General features: G+C 33.7%; 1 protein-coding gene across 1 annotated transcript in view; it reads right to left on the minus strand.

Annotated features, from left to right (window-relative positions):
- Positions 1 to 324: 324 nt before the first annotated feature.
- Positions 325 to 23,097, minus strand: part of LOC105052472 (BTB/POZ domain and ankyrin repeat-containing protein NPR5-like) — a 32,630-nt gene continuing 9,857 nt past the window's right edge. Inside the window, exons 2-7 of the mRNA XM_073245180.1 lie at positions 12,453 to 13,187; positions 9,463 to 9,466; positions 981 to 1,265; positions 714 to 721; positions 471 to 612; positions 325 to 338 (exon numbers count right to left, since the gene is read on the minus strand). Coding sequence (XP_073101281.1) covers positions 325 to 338; positions 471 to 612; positions 714 to 721; positions 981 to 1,265; positions 9,463 to 9,466; positions 12,453 to 13,187 — 1,188 coding nt within the window. The remainder of the gene's footprint in view (positions 339 to 470; positions 613 to 713; positions 722 to 980; positions 1,266 to 9,462; positions 9,467 to 12,452; positions 13,188 to 23,097) is intronic.

The raw sequence follows: 23,097 nt of genomic DNA on the forward strand, positions 1-23,097 counted from the left end.
GTTGCATTCATATGATACAAGATACTGTCTATAGCGGATGCTGTCTGTCTGTAGCTGAATGATGTATCTTTTCTACTTATAACGGTAACTTGTAGCCAAAAAGAAGATCATGATGAATAGAAAACCATGCTGATCAAACAAGAAGAAAAACTATTCATGCAGTAAAGCAGCATTGGTGGGAAGGAAAGAAAAAAAGGCTTATTTATTTTTTTTATTTTCAACTCATTATATTGTCCCAATATCCAAAATAAAATTAAATAAAGGTAGTGAAGAAAGAGGAACTCAAACCCTATTAAATGGATATGTTATTCCGACTGCTATACGTTAGGAGTGGCAACCTGTCAGCAGCGCAGAAGATGAACTCAACTCAAACAGTGAGGATGGAGATTTGTGCTTTGAATGTGTGGAGAGTTGGGACCAAAACATGTAGTTAACAAAATAAATCTATAGCCCATGTCACATATATATACCAACAAGAAAAGGGGTGACAGAGCAAAGGGAGGAGGGGATGGGGTTAGATTGACCTTTATCTCTTTGATCATCCAATGCCTGCATAGATTCCTCCTTGTCTCCCTCTTCAAATGCCTCACATGCCCTTGCACCCCTCATAGCCTAAACTCATACAGTATTAAACAGATAAAAAGATGGAACTGAAGTTCTCAAATAGAAAAGAAATCCAAGATTAAATACTAGATTTCATACTACACTTGAACCTCGCTAACTGTTCCAACATGAGAAAATGAAAACAGAACCACAACCTCAAGACAATATAGAATGGAAGAAATATTTACCTATATAGGAAGGAGATCTCATCTCCTCCACCCTAAACTAATCCCATTCTAGTTCCTGCCTTGCCTAGATACAAAGAGAGAAGAATATATATATATATAGATTTGGACCGCTGGAAGAGAAACGGGTGGAGCACGATCAGAGAGAGAGAGAGAGAGAGAGAGAGTTAAGGAACAGTTGCTCCAGCTTACAATGTGGCTCCGGGAAGTCCTGCGGAGAAAACATGGATGATGGGCCAATTCCACTGCCTCCTTTGGATCTACTTCGGTTACTGCCCTGCCAGCCATCACCAATTGTACAACCTATATGAGAAGTACCAGCCATTCCTATATTCAAGTACACCGTCCTTGAATCCAAACTACGGCATACCATACTGCTGTAAGTGTGACCGGCAATATTGCAATCACTCCCTTCCGTACTCATTGGCTGATAGATGGCTGTGTTAAGATTGCTTCCACCGGTAGGATTGCTTCCCACTGGAGCTCTTTTCTAAAATAATATAAAAAATATTATTTATAAAAATAATTTAAAATTTAATTTTTTTATCAAAGTAATGCAAAAAAAAAAACGTCATTTTGAATGATATTTTTTTTCCTTTCACGTCACCCCTTTTTTCCACGATGGCATCGTCTCAAAAAAAAAAAAATGAAACGCCATTTAAAATGGCATTTTTAAAAACGTCATTTTGACTAACATTTTTAAAAACGCCATTCAAAATGGCGTTTCCTATTTTTCTCATGAAAAAAAAAAAAAAATCGAGAAAGAATAGAAAAAAATAATTTTTAAAATTTTAAATTAATAAATAAAATAAAATTTTAATTTTGATTGAAATTTAAAATATAAAGATTTGAATTTGTAATTCAAATAAAAAATAATTTTAGATATTTTTTTTTCAAATTTTTTTTAAAAAATGTCTAAAAAAAATCTTAAGAAATTTAAAAATTAAAAATAACATAGAAAATGAAAAAAAAGAGAAAGAAATATGAAAGAAATAAAAATTTTAAATTTAATTGAAAAACATCATTTCAAATGCTTGTCAAAAAAATTTTAAAAAAAATTAAAAAAATAAAAAGTACCATTAAAAAATAAAAAATTTTAAAAACTCAAAAAAAATAAGAATTATAATTTAAAATTTTAAAAAAATAAAATTTTAAAGATTAATTGAAATAAAAATATTATTTCAAATTACTTTCTCAAATTAAAATTAATTTATTTAAAAAAATTTGAAAAAATAAAAAAAATAGCCTAAAAAAATTTCATAAAAATAGAAAGAAATGTAAAAAAATAAAAAAATTATATAATTATAAATGTGACTTAAAAAAATTTAATTTTAATTAAATTTTGATAAAAAAATAAATGCATAAAAAAGTGAAAAAATGAGAAAAAATGTGGAAAAAAATTTATAAATTGAACTTTAAAAAAAATAATTTTTTTTTAAAATTATTGTATAAAAATTATCTCAAGAAAAGAAAAAAATATTGTAAAAAAATAAAAAATACCCTAAAAAGGAAAAAAAGGAAAAAAATAGAATTGAAAAAAAATAGAAATTATAATTCTAACTGAAAAATAAAATTTTTAATTTTTAATTTTAAAAAATATAAATTATAATTATAATTGAAATAAAAAATATTATTTTAAATAATTAAATTAATTTAAACATAATTGTTTAAAAAATATTTAAGTAAAGGAAAAGAATACGTAATAGAATGCTAAAAAGATAAAAATGGAAGAAAACTGAAATTTTAATTTCAAATAATAAAAATTTTAAAATAAATTTAAAAAAAAATATCATAAAAAATAAATAAAAAAATAGTAATAAAATAAAAATTATAATTATAAATTAAAAAAAATTTAATTTTAATTTAAATTAAAAATTATCATTTAAATTATTATCTTCAATATTTAATTAAATTTATTTATTAAAAGATCATAAAAAAATAATTAAAAAAATTAATAAAAATTAAAAAAAACTAAAAAAAAAGAGAAAACGCCAAAGAGAATGGCATTTTCTCCTCCCCAAACTCCTCCTTCTCTCCTTCTCCCTTCTCCCTCTTCTCCTTCTCCCTTCTCCCTTCTCCCTTCTCCCTTCTCCCTTCTCCATCTTCTCCGGCGTCTCTCCGACGGCACGACGGCGAGCTCTCGACGGCGGTGAGCTCTTCCCGCCTCTCTCTCCCTCTTCCTCTCTCTCTCTCTCTTTCCCTCTCTCTCTTTTCCCATTTCTCTCATGCCGGCGACGGGCCGCGCATCCAGACGGCAGGCCGCGAGCCCCGACGGTGGGCCACACGCCCCGATGGCGGGTCCCGCACCCCGACGGTGGGCCTCGACCCCCTCCTTTCCCTCTTCCTCTCACTCTCTCTTCCTCTCTCTCTCTCTCCCTTTTCCTTGGCCGCCGGTCACAGACGGCCGGCGGCGGGCCGCGCGCCCCGGCGGCGGGCCGTGCGCCCCGACGGCTGGCCCCGCGACCCGACGGCGGGCCTCGGCCCCATCCCCTCCCTCTTCCTCTCTCTCTCTCTTCCTCTCTCTCTCCCTTCTCCTTGGCCGTCGGCTACAGACGGCCGGCGGCGGGCCCCGCATCCCGAATGTGGGCCCCGGCCCCCTCCTCTTTCTCTTCCTCTCTCTCTCCCTTCTCCTTGACCGCCGGCCACAGACGGCTGGCGGCGGGCCGCGCGCCCCGACGGCGGGCCCCGCGTCCCGACGGCGAGCCCCGGCCCCCTCCTCTCCCTTTTCCTCTCTCTCCCTTTTCCTTGGCCGCTGGCTACAGACGGTCGACGGCAGGCCGCGCGCCTCGGTGGCGGGCCGTGCAACCCGACGGTGGGCCCCGGCCCCATCCTCTCCCTCTTTCTCTCTCTCTCTCTTCCTCTCTCTCTCCCTTCTCCTTGGCCGTCGGCCACAGACGGCCGGCGGCGGGCCCCGCGTCCCGACGGTGGGCCCCGGCCCCCTCCTCTCTCTCTTCCTCTCTCTCTCCCTTCTCCTTGGCCGCCAGCCACAGACGGCTGGCAGCGGGCCGCACGCCCCGACGGCGGGCCCCGCGTCCTGACGGTGGGTCCCGGCCCCCTCCTCTCCCTCTTCTTCTCTCTCTCTCTCTTCCTCTCTCTCTCCCTTCTCCTTGGCCGCCGGCCACAGACGGCCGGCGGCGGGCCGTGCACCCCGACAGCGGGCCCCGCGTCCCGACGGTGGGCCCCGACCCCCTCCTCTCTCTCTTCCTCTCTCTCTCTTCCTCTATCTCTCCCTTTTCCTTGGCCGCCGGCCACAGACGGTCGGCGGCGGGCCGCGCGCCCCGACGGCGGGCCCCGCATGGCGATGGGATACAGCAGGTCCGACGCGATGGGCCGCGATGACGGTGGGGTCCACGGGCTCCGGCGGTCACTCTTTTTTTTATCTCATTAATTTTTTTTTTATTTTTATTTTTATCTCATTAGATTCAGATGTATTTCAAATTTTTAAATATATTGCATTTCATGAAAACGTAGACCCGTCAATTGACCAATGTAGAATATTCTACGTTATCCGTATAAAATATATATTAAATATATATTTTTATACGGATATCGTAAAATATATACATTGGTTAATTGATTGTCCAGTTTGGACAGTTTGGAAATTGCATTTAATTCTATAGATAATTACATTATTCGAATGATATGCGGAGGGTTCGAGAGAAATTTCGGACAGTATTTTTCTTTAGTTCTCCTCACACATTTTGAGTCGTGTGGGGAGAACTAAGGGAAAATGCTGTCAAAATTTCTTTCGATCCTTTTTGCGTATCGTTTGATTAATGTAATTAATCTATAGAATTAATGCAATTTTTGAATGAGATAGGATCTATCTGTACCTATTTGTTGATGATATGGTGTATGTATCATATAAATCTTTTGAAATGATAAAATAATTAATAATATTAAATAATAGTGTTGATTTTTTTCGTAGATTTCTCTGAGAAAATGGTCAGTACTCGAGTTCGTGTACTATTGTATTATGATGGCATGATATAGAATGATGAAACTGGTGTGCAGTACAGTCACCCTGCAAATCGGATGATTAGAGTATCTTCATCATTATCACGTCAAGAATTATTGGATTATTTATACAGTAGTATTCCTGTAGACAAAGAAAAATATAAAATAAAATTGAAATGGAGATCTCTTAATCTGTCAGGACAGTTAATGCAGAGTAAATATATTTTGGTTCCAATTGATGACGATGAAGATGTCGAAGAAATACTGACTTTTCTTTTGAAATATTCAGAATGTCAATTTTTAGAATTATATATTGAAAAGGAAGATGTACCAAGATTTGGATATCATAGTTGACTTTTAACTCAAACGGATAATAATGTTGGGCCTTCCTCACCTTTCGTAACTCCTATGATGCAAACCGATAGTGTTGGGGTCGGTTTTGCAGAACAATATTCCACTACTGCCGGTCCTAGTTGTCCAATTATTCCAAGTGCTATGGTGACTTCTCCTGTGTCTTCTGCTATGGTGACTTCTCCTTTGCTAGAAGTAGTGGTAAGTGCGGGAGACGACACTCATATAGGAAACGATGACTGGGTAGTCGGTGGAATAAATTCTGATAGTCTGGGTTTTGAGTCAGATGAAAATGGAGATGAAGACTGTTGGATGGATGAGGACAGTAGCAGTAATAATGATGATGATGAAGATGAGAATGATGATGAAGATGTTCAAGCTAATATTAATATGGAAGAACCTCAACCTCGCTTGCACGAACCTCCATAATATTTTAATGATATAAATTTAGATGATGGTGGTTGTGTTAGTGCTGGTCGAAGATTGAATTCTGACAATCAGTTTTGGGACTCTTCGATGACTGAATTTTCTAAAGGTCTAATGTTTGAGAGTAAAGATTATGTAAGGAGAGCGGTTGATCTTTATCACATTATGAAGCATCGGACATACAATGTAGTTCAGTCGCATTCGAAATTATGGTCCGTACGATACGCATCATCAGATAATGTTCAGCATTGTAAATGGAGGCTTCGTGCTGCGTTGTTGAAAAAATATGGATATTTTTAAATCACAAAATATGAGGGTCCTCACACTTGTTTGTTTACGGGATTGAGTCGAGACCACAAACATGTCAGTGGAAGGATGATTAGCACATTAGTCCGACATATTGTTGAGAAAGATTTCGGTGTTAAAGTTAAAGCTATTGTGGCAGCCGTTAATGATCAATTTCAATATACAGTATCATACAGGAAAGCATGGTGTGGAAAGCAGAAGGCATTGGTTGCTATTTATGGAGAATGAGAGCCATCTTATACTAAATTACCTTATTATATAGCTGCACTTCAACATGCAAATCCCGGTACGGTTGTTTCATGAAATTTTTTTCAAGCTGTGAATTCCAATGTCCGAGTTTTAAATTATATTTTCTGGGCTTTCAAACCATCTATCCAGGATTTTACGCACTGTCGTCCTGTAATCAGCATTGATAGCACGCACTTGTATGGAAAATTTAAAGGTAAGATGTTAATTGCAATAGGCATTAATGCAGAGAATGTGATATTTCCATTAGCATATGCAATTGTCGATGAGGAGATGACTGCAAGTTGGAGTTGGTTTCTTTTCCAGCTCAAAACACATATCGTTAAAGATAGAAATGGAATATGCTTAATTTCTGACAGGCATCCAGGTATATTAAATACCATCGCAGATGAGTCTATTGGATGGAGTCCACCACGTGCCTATCATCGATACTGTTTAAGATATATATGCAGTAATTTCAACACTTATTTTAAAAATGTGCAGCTGAAAAGAGCAGTATGGCAAGCAGAAAGCGCTCATCAAGTTCGCAAATTCAACTTTATCATGGGTAGGATCAGAACAGTGAATGAAGAGGCTTGGAGCTGGTTGTCCGAAATAGAAAAGGAGAAGTGGATATTGACACATGATGATGGCCTGCGCTATGGTGTCTTAACTACAAATTTGTCGGAGGTTTTTAACAGTGTTTTACGAGGAGCTAGAAATGTGCCAATTACAGCTTGTGTTCAAATGATATTTTATCATCTTGTCAAATATTTCAATACGAGGCATGCCCAAGCCTTGAGATATGTAGAGGAGAATCCAAATAATCTTTTTATTCCTCATGTTGCAATTAAGATTGCTGAAGATCAAGTTAAAGCTAACCGCACCGTGTAACAGTATTCAACCTTCAAAGAGGTATATATGAAGTGCTTACGAGGAGAGCAAGCGGAGGGTTACGAGGTGGAGAAAATTTTCATACTGTTACTTTAGCTGAAAGAAATTGTTCTTGTGGAAAGTGGAGCATGTACAAATATCCATGTTCACCTATTTTAGCTGTGTGTCAAGAAATTGCTGTACATTTTAGTAGTTTTGTGGATGATGCATAACAATTACAGCATATATGAATGCTTGGAGTGGTGATTTTAATCCATTACCACATAAAGATTATTGGATGCATACATGTATGTTCAAATGTAGTCCTGATCATCATCGTTTGAGACCCAAGCAGAAAGGTAGACCAAAGTCAACGAAACTACAAAATGAGATGGATGATAGGCAAATAAGAAGTAAGAACCACTGTGGCATTTGTAGGGAACAGGGTCATGATCGCCGTCGCTGTCCTAGGATACTTCAACATACTTCAACTTCAAGCAGTGAAAGAAATTAAAGGCTTCGAAGATTTATTTTTATCATTGTTTTATGAATTTCTGTAAGATTGTATTTGAATTTACGTGTTTAATATCTTGGGATGAACTGAATTTTGTGTTTAAGTTGTATTGTGTGACAATATTATGTTTAAAAAAAAATTTTAAAATATATTATCTTATTTTTTAATACATCTGTGATAATATTGCTTGAGACAGCGTATTATGGCTTACGATCTGCGGTATCTCGATCCTCGAGACAGCAGCATTTTTACATTGCAGGAGCACCATCGATCACAGACTATTTTAGATGGCGGCGTAAGCATTACAATCTTATTTACTATTAAAATTTTTATTTTAAAAATCATGTACGTTATCTAATTATTATATTTTATTGCAGGAGCCTAGACACCTTCGTCTACGATGATCCGATGCTGATTTCTGGAGGACAGAGGATATCCTACATAGAGTGTTAGATTATTTACGATATCTAAGATTTTATGGAGTATATCGGATTGGTTGTATAGAGATGGACGTTGGTCTTATTACTGCTTTACTTGAGAGATAGCATCCAGAGACACACATATTTCATCTTCCATTTGGTGAGACGACCATCACTTTACAGGATGTCAGCATCCTTACTGGACTACCAGTTAATGGAGATCCAGTTACTGGAGTTGATCCCACGCTTACCATTCTGGAGTGGCAGGCTTTATGCTTGCGATTGTTAGGGTTTGAGCCCGACGCACATTTTTTTGATCATTCACGACTCAGGATTGAGTGTTTGGATGATCGTTATCGACATTTTCATATTGCGGATGATGCACCAGAGGAGATGGTGCAGCAGTATGTTAGGGGTCAGGTGCTGCGGTTGTTAGGTGGTGTCCTGTTACCCGATACTTTATTGAATAAGATGAAGTTGATATTTTTGCCATTATTAGAGGATTTAGACTTCGCTCGTCGACTCAGTTGGGGCAGTGCAGTACTAGCTTGCCTATACAGAGCTATGTGTCGGGGTTCTTATGCTGATCAGAGCGAGATTGGCGGTTATCTTATATTATTATAGGTATGTGAATTAAAAATTTTTATTTTTAATATTTAATTATATTTTACATTGGATATATCATTTATTTAATTTTTGAAATTTACAGATTTGGGTATGGGAGCGTATGCCGACTATCAGTCCATTACGACGACAGTTGCTCGAGATACCATTAGAGCAGCAGGATCCTAATGTTCCATTCAGGCTAGACGGATCATTGGGATACATGTATCAAAATATTATTTTTTTTATTTCAAATTTACTATTTCAAATTTATTTAATATTAATACATTGTGAAACAGATGGAACGTTGCATTCAACGTTCATCACGTATCGACGAGAGTGGCACGGGTTTATAGGTGCCAGTTGGATACATTAGTTGATACATCTAGACGGGTAAATTTTAAATTTTTTACAAATATCATTTTACAGTATTCATAATCTATTAAAATTTTAGCTTACTAATTTTTTTATTTTAACTATATCAGTTTTTGTGGGAGCCATATACAGATGGGATATTGGCTATACTACCGCAGATGTGTACAGTTGGACACGACATATGGACTGCTAGGGTGCCACTTATTTGTTTTGATGTGGTAGAGTGGCATCTTCCCGATCGTGTCCTGTGGCAGTTTGGTCAGACTCAGGGCATCCCAGACGTGTTTGATACTAGTCAAGGACTTCATCGTATTGATCGACGAGGGAGAGCTCGTATTGACTGGTGTATCAGACATGCACAGTACATCGATATTTGGGATGCACGTCGAGATCACATTGTTCATGGTGATCTTATTTTGAGAGACCGTTCATATACTGATAACTACATGGCTTGGTTTTTTAGCATTACGGTGCGAGTCATTGGACAGTCTTAGTATGCAATTTCTGGATACGAGGGTGAGAGTTCTACTGTGCGTCTTTTGGTAAGATTACAAAAATTATTTTATGTTATTTATGTTATATTTTTATTTTATATTTTATACTATACTGACTGTTTTATACTAACTGTTCTATTTTTATTTTGTAGACTGATTCTATGTCGGATCTCGTGTTGGACGCTCGTCGTGCTTTATCTACGACTGATGAGGACGAGCGGATTCGGATATTGCGGGAGATAGAGAGAACAAGTTTCGGAACATTGATGGCGATTGGTGTTGATCCACATACCTGTGCGCCTTGGTATGGAGCAGCTCGGGCATCAGATATGAGTTATACGCCGTCACCATATGTTTCACATATGCCATCACCGCATATTCCGCAGATGTCATCATTCGATGCTGCACAGATGCCACCGCCTTTTGATCTACAGATGGCAGCGCCTTCTTCTTCCTACATCCCCTAGATGACATCACCGGGTACCAGTTGGCCACATGAGTATGATACTTTCTTTTCAGGTCCATCCGTGTATCCAGATGAGAGAGTTGAACGGGTCTCTCAGTCCGTAGATGATCCGACAGCATCAGTTATTCCTGAGCAGCATGATCAGCAGATCTCCTCCACTGATATAGGGGAGGAGCCATCACAGCAGGAGCAGCCGGCGAGGACCTTCCTGAGAAGGTCCAAGCGACCACGGGCACCGCGACGTCCTTGTGGGACTTAGTCTTTGTTATATTTATATTTAGTATTTTTTACATTTTTATTGTATTATTTTTTTGTACGTTTGATATTTTTATTCTATTTAATAATATTAAATATTGATTTTATTTTATATTATTTAATTTCAAGTGATCAGATATTATGATTTGTGCATATGGATACACATACTCGAACGTGTCTCAAAACATTAGGAGAGAAAAAGTTATGCTGAAAGGACTATAAAAATTATAACGTAAATAATAATATATCGAATGTTGCTCTTTGAATTGATTTTGATGGTTACAAAGCATTTGAGGGGATTACTAATAATTTTGGCTTGGAAAAAGATTTATTGTATTTTAGGGATAAAATCATAATTTTATCAGATCTGATTCGGAAGTCTCAAGAGCAAGAACAAAAGATGTGTAATCTATTGGAGGCAATTTCAATATTTTTGAAAGTATATTTTGTAAGAAAAATAGGTTTATATTTTTGAGTCGACCCCATGAATCGACTCATGGCTAAAAGGACTTAATAGCACGCAAAATTTTTGGCTGCCACACTCTGTGAGTCGATCCTTTGGCTTTCTTTCTGGTAATTTTTATTTTTTAAATTTATTTTTTTTATATTTTTTTTTAAAATTTTATTTAATTTTAAATGAGAAAAGTAAGTTGAAATATTTTTTTTATTTCATTTAAAATTAGATTTTTTTTTAAATTTAAAATTATTCTTTATATTTTTTTACTGACCTTCTGACGTCGGTGGCTAACGAAAAAGAGGGAGAGAGAGAGGAAGAAGGAGAGAGAGGAGGCAGCTCACCGCCGTGCCGTCGGAGAAGCGAGAAGAGGGAGAAGGGAGAAGGGAGAAGGGAGAAGAGGGAGAAGGAGAGAAGAAGGGGGAAAAGGAGAAAATGCCATTCCCTTCGATGTTTTCTTTTTTTTTCTTTTCTTTAAATTTTTTTAAATTTTTTTCATAATTTGTTTAATTATTTTGTTCTGATTTTTTTCTGATTTATTAAATTTTTTAATGAGGATAGTAATTTGAATGATAATTTTTAATTTAAATTAAAGTTAAATTTTTTTTAATTTATAATTATAATTTCTATTTTATTACCATTTTTTCTCTTTTATTTACTTCTTTTATGATATATTTTTTTTAAATTTAATTTATAATTTTTATAATTTAAAATTATAATTTTAGTTTTCTTTCATTTTTATCTTTTTGACATTCTATTACGTATTTTTTTTATTTAAAATATTTTTTTAAAAATTATATTTAAATTAATTTAGTTATTTAAAATATTATTTTTTATTCTAATTACAATTATAATTTTTATTTCTTAAAATTAAAAATTAAAAATTTTGTTTTTCAATTAGAATTATAATTTCTATTTTTTTCAATTCTATTTTTTCCTTTTTTTTTCTTTTTTAGGGTTTTTTTAATTTTTTTACGATATGTTTTTTCTTTTCTTGAGATAATTTTTTAAAAAATATTTTGAAATGGATAACGTAATTTAAAATTATATTTTTTATTTAAATTAAAATTAAAATTCTTATTTTTTTAGAAATTTAATTTACAAATTTCTTTTTTTCACATTTTTTCTCATTTTTTCACTTTTTATGCATTTATTTTTTTATCAAATTTTATTTCAAATTGAAAATTTAATTTTTTTATTCAAATTTACAATTATATTATTTTTTTATTTTTTTCATTTCTTTCTATTTTTATGAAATTTTTTTAGGCTATTTTTTTATTTATTTCGAATATTTCTTAAATAAATTAATTTTAATTTGAGAAAGTAATTTGAAATGATATTTTTATTTTAATTAATTTTAAAAAAATTATTTATTTTAAATTTTAAATTATAATTCTTATTTTTCTCGATTTTTTTAAAATTTTGATTTTTTAATGGCACTTTTTATTTTTTTAAAATTTTTTTAGACATTCTTTTAAAAAAAATAATTCGATAAAAAAAATCATCTAATTTTTTTTTTATTTGATTTATAAATTTAAATTTTTATATTTTAAATTTCAATCAAAATTAAAATTTTAATTTATTTATTAATTTAAAATTTTAAAAATTATTTTTTTCCATTCTTTCTCGATTTTTTCTTTTTTTTTTGATAGAAAAAATAGAAAACGCCATTTTGAATGGCGTTTTTAAAAACGCCATTCAAAATGACGTTTGTAAAAATACCATTCAAAATGACGTTTTTAAAAATACCATTTTAAATGGCGTTTCTTTTTTTTTTTTTGAGACGATGCCATCGTGGAAAAAAGGGGTGACGTGGAGGGGAAAAAAATACCATTCAAAATAGTATTTTCTCCTTTTACATTACTTAGATAAAAAAATTAAATTTTGAATTATTTTTATAAATAATTTTTTTTTTAATATTATTTTAGAAAAGAGCTCCTTCCCACTGCCTCCTCTTCCCGTGATAAGACCATCGCGGCAGACTTGACTAGTTCGAGGTACAGCCTCAGCTTGTTGGGCTCAATGTGGGATAGCCCCGGGAGTGCTCCCTTGAAGAGGAAGTCAGAGGTCAGGTTGCGAAGGATGTCGAACGGGGATACACCATCGATGGTCCTGACGTTCGGATCAGCATGGTGGTCGAGGAGGACCGACACCATGTCGGGATTCACCATCTCGGCTGCAATGGGCAGGGGTGTCTTGCCGACAGGCACTGCCGGCCAGTTGACGTCGGCTACTCCGAGCTCGAGCAGGGCCTTCACGACCTCACGACTGCAGTTTTGTACGGCATAGTGGAGGGCGAGGGGGTTGTCGAGGTCGAGCCCCTCCCCCATCACCATCAGCTTGACGAGGTCGATGTCGGATGTGTCGAGAGCACGGCTTATGCTTGAGATATCGTGGTGGTCGTCATGTCCAGTGGTGGGGGCGGCTGGGAAGTGGTGGTGCGTGGAGGGGTTGTGATGGGTGTGGAAGGAGTGGTGGCCGGGCTTGAGGCGGAGATCTTCGATCTTGGCAACGATGTTGATGGGGAGATGCTTGCCGAGGACCTCCAGCGGGAGGCCCGAATTGGCGATGAGGTGGGAGCAGGTGGCCCAGAGCTGGTGCATGTCCAGCTTGTGTGCGGTCATGAGGATCTTCATCACATCCTTGATGGATGCTTTCTCCACCATGCTCTCCAATTGCTTCTGCACTCAAAGATCAACGAAAAGAACCAAAGTGGATCAATGGTAGTTACTGTGGTGAGAGGAAGAATCCTAGGTTTTTACTTTGCGTAAAATATAGAAGGAAAAATGTAGAAGTTGGTGAGAGGGATAGATATAGTGACGGAGGGGAGAGATATAGAGTCACCCAATTGAAGAACTTGGGATTGATGGAGAAGAGGACACAGTACGGCAAAGAGAAAAGCAAAATGACAACCCTAAGTTGGAGCTGAGGTGTGATGTAAGAGGAAGTATGGTGACAAAAATGGAAATGGCCCAGCCCTTCAAAACTGACAGCCAGGGCTGAACACTAATCTGTGTCGAAAAAAAAAAAATGATCTGATCTAATTCAATCAGATTAAAAAAAATTTAATCGGTCACTGTCGATCGTTTGTCATATATAAACCATTTGAAACTGAAATTAACCATGGTTTGTAGTGAATTTGGATGGCTTGTATCATAATCCGAATCTCAATGCAGCCAAAGAGACAAAAAAAAAAAAGGAAAAACATTGAAGACTCCTGTTGGGAGTCTTCTTTCGCACGACCTCATCGGAGAAGAAGTCAAATTCAGAAAAGATTCGGCCTCCCCTCCATCGTATAAAATCTCCTCTCCTCTTCTTTAAGGCCGGTCACGACAAACACCAATGAACACCGGCAATTTTCCTCTCTCTTTTTTTCGTTGAAGCCGTGGCTTTCTGTTATTGTACTCGCTGGAAAACAGAGGCCGGAGATGCCATCGGAGCTCAGATAAGGCTCCGATCTTTCTTTCTCTCTCTCTCTTTCCTTTCTCCTCTGGCCCCAAACCTCACTGCTGACCGTCGATTTTGCCAAAAATTGAGAAGAAAAGGATGCCCTATTTTTCAAATAATTTTTTTTTCATAATTTTTCGTCAGTCGAACCTCACCATCGGCCATCTATAGCTCCAACGTCGTCAGTCGCCGCTGCCAGACCATCGACCATGCCACCGCACCCCACCGAACCATGGGCAAACCTCCCTCAGATTCTCTCCTATTTGGCCAAAGAAGAGAAAAGAAAGAAGAAAAGAAGAGAAGAAAAAAAAAGAAGAAAAAGAAAAAAAGAGAGAGGATTTTCTCTCTTTCTCTCTCTCTCTTAAAATCTCTCTAGAATTCTCTCTCTTTTTCTCTCTCTAAAAATTTTTTCTCCTCCTTTCTCTCTCTAAAAAAGATCTACAGATCTTATATCGGGCCATCCTTTCCTCTTTTAGGGACCCATGTTGACCTCAGTGAGATGACTCCTAATCGATTTAGTATCCCGATAGTCTATCGAATTGATCATCCAATCAATCACTTTCTTTTATTATTTAATTTTATTGAATATATAAAATAAAAAATTAATCATAATTTAATATTTTGAATAGGATTACCTGATTCATTTAAAGAAGATTAAAGATCAGAGTGATCAAGGTAAGTGGATCTTATATTTTTTATTTATTTTTAAATGATCATATTTTTCATGCAAAGAATTGTTGATGATGAAATCATATTTTTTTTATAAAATAAGAAACAGCATATGACATATAAAAAAATATATTTTATTATGAATATTGATTTTATGAATATATTTTAATGAAAATAGAATATTTATGAAGTATAAATTTTATTGATTTCCATCTATATATATATGTATGTTTTAAGAAAAAAAGAGATAAAGATTTCAAAGGCTCTCAGATAGCTATGAACGAATCCCTATGAGAAGATCGACATCTGGAGCTAGCATCCATAAGAACACAGGCTCTGTCAGCAGGTATAAAGTTGGCACATAAAATATGAACTTGTCGATTAAGAACATTAACCCTGTCATGGATATAAAGTGACCATAGTATGAATATCTATGAGCAAAATTTAGAAACATAATATGGACACATGACAAGAATGATTTACGAAATATGTTTATGTAATGTTCATGATTTATGCATGCATGATTGGTTTATGACTTATTTTATTATATATTCTATAGAATATTTTATTTTATATTATCTATTATTTTCTAAATATTATATTATCATAAAAAACTTATGCCGGATCTGATAAAGAAGCATAGGTTCTACTTACTGGGCTAGTGTAGCTCATATTTTTTTTTTTACAGAAGAATAAGGTTAGAACCGGCGAAGAGAATCCAGACTTGAGGATCTTCATAGTAAGCTTGAAAATTTTGTAGTGAAAGTTTAATTTATTTTATGATCATGGACTTGTAGTTATTTAATTATGAATCTTGAGATTTGGATTGATATTTACTTTTGGATTTAGATACTCTGAACTAGTTTTGATTTAATTAAATATTTGAATTGAACTTTATTATTACTTTTATTTATGATACATCTATTATTATATTTAAGAAGTGAATGTTGGCTTCGTGTTGTCATGGGCTGTATCCCTTGATAGCATGGCCGTGTTATGTTACGGATTTGAGACGTGATATTTTATAGTATCAGAGCAATAGGTTTGATCATTGGTAGACTTAAAGTCCAGTAATGGATAGATAGATCTCATTTAGCTAGATCATATTTAATTGAATAAGATAGATAAGTTTTTCTTAAAGTTCCTGTTGCTCATTTAAGAAAGTTAATTAATATTAGTATTTTTAGGTAACAATAAGCAACAGAGAGAATGAAGTCTCAATAAATCCTGTCAGTAGAAAGAGAGGAGCAAGAAGAACTATGAGGGGAGATGCCAATTAATCATCTGAGCATGCTCCTAATGCGCCAGCCACTTAGGCAGATATTGCTGGAGTATATCAAGTGATGGCTCAGCTTATTCAGCAACAACAGCAGACACAAGCTGCTCCTTAATCTGTACCATTTTTAGAGTCATATTATGAGAGATTTAGAAGGCTTAATCCACCACTGTTTGAGGGTGGATATGACTCTTTAGTTGCAGAGATCTGGATTCGAGAGATAGAGAAGATGTTCAATACCCTATAGTATTCTGAGAACATGAAAGTCACATTAGCCATACCTATGCTAAAAGAGAATGTCGAGTTTTGGTAGATTGCAATAAAGGCTGTCTATGAGAATATCGATAATCAACTGACTTGGAAGAAGTTTAAAAAAATATTTTATGATCAATACTTTTTCGAGACAATGAGATTAGTAGAAGAGAATGAGTTCTTAATTTTAAGATAAAAAGATGAAATGACAGTATTAGATTATACAAACAAATTCAATGAGTTAGGCCGTTTCTGCCCCCAGCTTATGGAGTCCGAAATGAGCAAAACTAGTAGATTTGAGTAAGGATTAAGATATGGGATTTGGTCTCGATTATCTTTTCATATTTTTAATAATTATAAAGATGTGCTAGAATGAGCTTTGAAAGTAGAATCCAAGATAAAAAGATCAGAACAGGAAATGAGTAATAAAAAGAGATCGAGATCAACAGAAAATTTAAATAATCAATAAAAAATTTTTACTAATATTGTAGAGAATAATAAAGAAGTTATGATCTGTGAATATTGTTGCAAAAATCATTATGAACTTTATCCCAAAAAGCTAGAAGTATGCTTTTCATGCTGCAGAATAGAACATATGGCATGAGATTGTCCTATTAAGGAAAAGGATATTTTAAAGACTTTCAAGCTAGCAGATTAGAAACAATAAGAAAATGCATGGAGATTTGCTTTGACGGAACAAGATGTTAGTGCAAGTAATCAAGTAGTTACAGGTACCATTCTAGTCACCCCATAGATGCTCATACGCTATTTGATTATGAATTTTCTCATTCCTTTACATCTTCCAAGTAATAAGTATATAAAATTGAATAAGCCACTATATGTTATATCTTTCTTAGAAAATTTATTTTCATCAATATCTTGTTTAAAAAAAAATACCTCATTTTAGATAAGGAAGTTAGGATTGATGGAACCAGATCTAAGAGTATAGTAAAGATAGTATGAAGATTAAGATTTCTATTGGTAAAAGAGTGAAGATATATCAAGTTTTGAGGATAAAACTTTTTTTAAGAGGGGTAAAATATGATAATCTGAATCTCAAAATAGCCAAAGAGATAAAAAAAAAAGAAAATATTGAAAACTCCTATCGGGAGTCTTTTTATGTGCGACCTTATCAGAGAGGAAGTCGAATCCGAAAAGGATTCGACCTCCCCTCTACCCTATAAAATCCTCTGTCCTCTCCTCTAAGGCTGGCCACGACGAACACTGATGAACACCGATGATTTTTCTTTATTTTTTCTCTATTGAAGCTATGGCTTCCTCATTACAACAACATAGAATATTAACGATGAAAAAAAATTCATCGCTAATAACGGATTTTCGTCGCTAATAGTTATTAGCGATGAAATTATCGTCGCAACTATTAGCGATGAAATTATCATCGCTAATATTTAGCGATAAAATTATCGTCATTAATATTTAGTCATAAATAATGATGTTGTTGATAATTTTTTACGATAAAAAAAATTTTCATTGTAAATAATCAATATTATCGATGAAAAATTTTTATCGTTAAAAAATTATTTTTTCAAAAACTATTTAGGATAAAAATTTTAATCATAAAAATAGATAATTTATGATGAAATATTATGTCACTAATAAAAAAATAATTATTTACATTGAATTTTTTCATCACTATTAATTTAATTAAAAAATTTTATGAAAATTAAATTTAAAAAAAATAGTAGCAACATAAATTTTCATCACAAATATGATAATTTTTTACATAAATTTTTATCATTAATAAATTAATAGTGCTGAAAATATTTTCATTGCTATTCATTTAATTAAAATTTTTTTTTATGAAAATAAAATTTAAAAAAAATTAATAACATAAATTTTTCATCATAAATGTAATTATTTACAATGAAAATATTTTTATCGCTATTAATTTAATTAAAATTTTTTATAAAAATTAAATTTAAAAAAATTAGTGATATAAATTTTATGTCATAAATATTATAATTTTTTATATAACTTTTTATTGATAATAAATTTTTAATTATTTATGATAAAAATATTTTTATCACTATTAATTTAATATAAAATTTTTACATTTTTAAATTTATTAAAAAAATTATTTACGATCAATTTTTCTTCATTAATATATATTTTGGTGACCAATATTTTTATCCAAAGTAATTCTATCACTAATAATTTACATATATTTTTTTAAAAATAATTTATGAATATATATATTTAATTTATATTTATGATATTTTTTATAAATTAAAAATAAAAAATAAAAATAAAAAATTTACTTAATAAATCTATATATAAATTTTATCATTTTATTATATTAAATTAAAATTATAAGAGATCTAAAATAAAAATAAAATGCTATACAAATAGACCGTCAAGTGTCGGCATTTGCAGAAGGAAAACAGACTGAGAAAGGAAAGTGCTCGGATGAGCTCGAACCAGCCTACTGCTGCTTCATCAGTTGCATCATCTGCTCTATCTATACTATCTGCTCTATCATTTGGATCTGAAAATGCTGGTACTCATTGACGCGTGTAGTCAATTTATCAGCTCACTGCTTATCCTGCCTCTGTACCTCCACCAATCGAGTATTACAGGCAGCATGGATGTCAGCCCTAGATGAGCATGAGGATGAGAGAGCAGTGAACCTATGCCCTAGATTCCTAACATAACAGGATCTCGTACCAAGCATCTGATCATAGATCTCATTATCTGTGGGTGCGATCAAGCCCTCAGGGGTAGGCTGGGATCTAATGTCTATCATACGGTCCTGAAAATTAAAGTTATAGCTATTTTAATTTTGTACTAAAAATCAAACTATGAATGAAAAAAATAATTAAAAAAACTTATAAAAAGCTCTTGGCTCTCCGTCGTCCACTCCTCTGACCATCGCTAGTAGGTCCCCTGGTAGATATCAATCCTATCAGGAAGCTCGCTACTCTCAGCATCTCTCTATAATTTAAGAATAATTAATTAAAAAAATTTTAAATAGTTAGAGAGTTAAAATATACTAATTAGAAATTACTTACCATCTACTCCATGTGACGAGCGAACGACCTCGAACCTCCATAATATGGTACGATCTGTCTCATCTGATTCATGATGTTCTGAGCACATCTTCTCTATACAATTAGCAGTTAAATTAGTAGGTAACAAATTAAATTTAAGAATAAATGATTCAATCATTAAACTCTAAAATAAAAAAATTTGATGTGTAATCTGATATGCCAGATCCTTGTAATGCCAACATATGACAGTCCAATCATCCATAGTGATGCTGTCATAGGGCCGCTACTGCGTTGCCTCATGATCCTGCATCACATGGTACTAATGCTGAGGGATGCGGTGGTGATATTCCTTGAAATGCAAAGATAAATGAGCATCCACAGCTCGTTGCATGCGATCCTCCTCAAAATTAATAATATCAAATATACCCTATCAATAACAAATATTAGAAGAATATTGTGCTAATTAAATATTTATAGTATAATTTATTTTATCCGTAACTGGATGTAGAAAATCTCTCTGAGCCGGTACAACGTGACGTCAATTGAAAAGCATCATGAGGGCATAGTTGCGGCATATGATACCCAGCTCGGTCTGCCACGGCTTGTACATCTCCTAATGGGCCTGGTGTAGCCAGATGGCATCTCAATACGAAGACGCTGTCTTGGATGCTCGCATCTCCAATACTCTAAAGTGAGGTTCTTCGATGGATCTCGTCCTCATCTCACTACTGGTGGAGACTGGTCTGAAACAACAATAAATAAATCATTAGTGTGATAGCTATCCAAATTAAAAAAAAATAAATTTTATTATATAAAAAATATAATAATACCACTCGGACCTGCCTCACTAGAACCAGCCAGTGCAGGACCCTTTGACGATAGAGCTTGTACGGCAGTGAAAATCGATGAAGACACCTCAGCCTCTGGGGTAGGCTGCGAACGCAAATGTCGTCGTCTGTCTCTTGATGCCATAACTGTAATTCTTGATACATAAATAAATATAATATTAAACAATAATAATAAAAAATAAATTATATTTTAATAAATAAAATTATATCGCATACCATTATTGCAAGAGAAGATTGAACAAAAAATATAGATCTACTCATCAATATTTGTATCTTCCTTGATGTGCAGATCCTTGTTCGAATCACAATAATCGACATATATGTCGTCTTCTATCTCATCATCATTTATGAACTGATCGTCGTCCTCTGACTCATCAAGATTAAATACAAAATTAGCTTCAACTTCGTTGGGTGGCAGATTAGCCCTATTCAAAGGAGTTATTACAAATTCTTCATCAATAAGAAGCTCAGCTAATATTTGTTCTTCCTCTTGAAAAGCTTTCTCTTCATATAAATCTGAATTTTCATTTATCTCTAATCAGGTTGGTATGTCATATACGTCTCTAGGTATTATTTTTTGTACAACATACCAATTACCTTGATACTTTAGATCTTTCAAATATATTACTTGTTTTGCTTGAGTTGCTAATATATACAGCTCATTTTGGTATCATGTTCATATAAAATTTACACTGATAAAGTATGGATCGATATGAATATCGATTTTTTTATTACTAATATCCCATCATTCATACTGAAACAAAAATACAGAATTACTGGATCTATACTTCAGTTCTATGATATCTATAAGTACTCCATAATATTTAATCTCTTCTTCTCCTTTATATCCTATCATAGCAATCTCATTATTCTGGATCTATCATTGCATCTCAAGCTTCCTTATGTAAAATCTCATTTCTCCAATAATACAGGATGTGCAGTGGTTAATCCTTTGATTGGGACCACATGCTAAATCATACAACTCATTGATCGTATCCTCTTCTTTATTGAAATACTTATATTTCATCTACATCATAATATAAAAAATTATATTAGTTTAAATAATTATTTTTATAATTATTAAAAATAATATATTATTAGTGTAACTTATAAGATCACCAAATTATTTTATAAATTTTCTCCTATGTCGATCATCAACATCTGTATTATTCTCTCTACATAGTATACTCTTATGCTCACTATAACAAATCAAGATTTTTAATTTTACATCGACATAAAAAAATTACTTAGAATATTAAACAGTATGCTGAGATGGTACTTAATAAATTTTTTTATTTCTTCATAATTATTTAGAATATAAAAATATACTTTGAATAGCTCATTCACGTCCATAAATTCATATCTTCTTCCATCAATTGATCGAACCATTTGTTTAAATATAGACAGCATCGGTTCATTATCACACCATTCACGGTTTGCTTTACGATATATACGATTGAATCTTGCTTCGATATCATCAAGATACATCGAGCAGAATATGATACACTCCATAGCTACGTATACTTCTATTCTAAATTCTTTAGGCCATGCTTTATTGCGCACATACCATTTTAGGGTATATAAAAATTTATAAATAAAAATAAATTTAAATTTTAAAAATATATTTACATCTTATAACTGATATGATAAATTATATATAATTTTTTTACCTTTTAATAAGATACATCCACCGATAATATACCGATCCAGCCAAAAGAGCTTCTTTTGGAAGATGAATAGCCAAATGCACCATAACATCAAAAAAAGATGGTAAAAATATTTTTTTTAACTTACAAAGAATGAGTACGATATTCTTTTCAAAACTTCTTAAGTAAGTTAATCTTCAATTTTCGATAATACAGTTCTCGAAAGAATACTCCCAACTCAATCAATGAAGTTTGAACATCACCACTCAAATAGCCACCCATGACCACAGGAAGTAAGTGTTGCATCATCACATGGGAGTCATAACTTTTCATGCCAGAGATATTACCATCGTTATTCTTAACACACCGTGATATGTTTGAAGCATATGCATCAAAAAATTTTATTATTTTGAACCATCCATAGAAATTCTTTTTTTCCTCACCAAATAGCGAATAACATACAGATGGCATAAAAAATCTATCACCTCGATGAACTAAATGCAACTCCGATCAGATTTTCATTTCTTACAAATCAAGATGAGCTTTTGTACTATCTTTTATTTTTTCTAAGATATTCGATATAGTATCGATAATATTATCATAAATATTCTTCTCAATGTATATTATATCCAGATTATGATGAAGTAATAGTTGCTTTCAATATAGTAGTTTGAGAAAAATGCTTCACTTCATCTAATTCAGCTCAACTTCAATACGCTTTTGCTTGCGAGTACTTGATATTTTTTCAAATCAAATATTTTCAATGACTTCAAGTTGTTCTAAAACTTCTACTCTACTTAACTCCTTAGGTGACAGACATCGGTCGGACTTACCATCAAAGTATTGGTTGTAACGGGTCCTCCAAGAATGATTATTAGGTAGAAACTGTCGATGACCTATGAAATATATTTTTTGTCCATGCTTTAAATGTAAGGAGGATGCATCCTTGTTGTATATTGGACATGCCAGATAGCTTTTGATGTTCTATCCAGATAAGTTTTTATATACAAAAAAATTATTTATGGTCCATAAAATCGAAGCATGCAACTTAAAATTCCTTCGACTCACAGAATCATATGTCTGTACTTTATTTTCCCATAGCGCCTTCAAATCATCAATTAATAGATGTAGATATACATCAATTTTATTACCTGATGCTTTCAGACCCAGAATCAATAGTGACATAAAAATAAATAGTACTTTCGATAGCATCTCCCCATGGTTCTCCAAGTATACGACGTGAATATGGTGTCTACGCACCCTATCCACCATATACCTGGAGAATAGTGGATAGATAACTGCTGAGTACCACATAATGAAATAAAATATCAACTATTAATAATAATAAGATTATTATTTTTTCAAAAATCTGAATACGGGATATTTAAGAGTCAATCTCGATTAAGATTGACTCTTGAATGAAAATCTATGGCTCAATACAATTT

This window comes from Elaeis guineensis, chromosome 10 (genome assembly GCF_000442705.2).
Source record: "Elaeis guineensis isolate ETL-2024a chromosome 10, EG11, whole genome shotgun sequence".
Taxonomy (NCBI): domain Eukaryota; kingdom Viridiplantae; phylum Streptophyta; class Magnoliopsida; order Arecales; family Arecaceae; genus Elaeis; species Elaeis guineensis.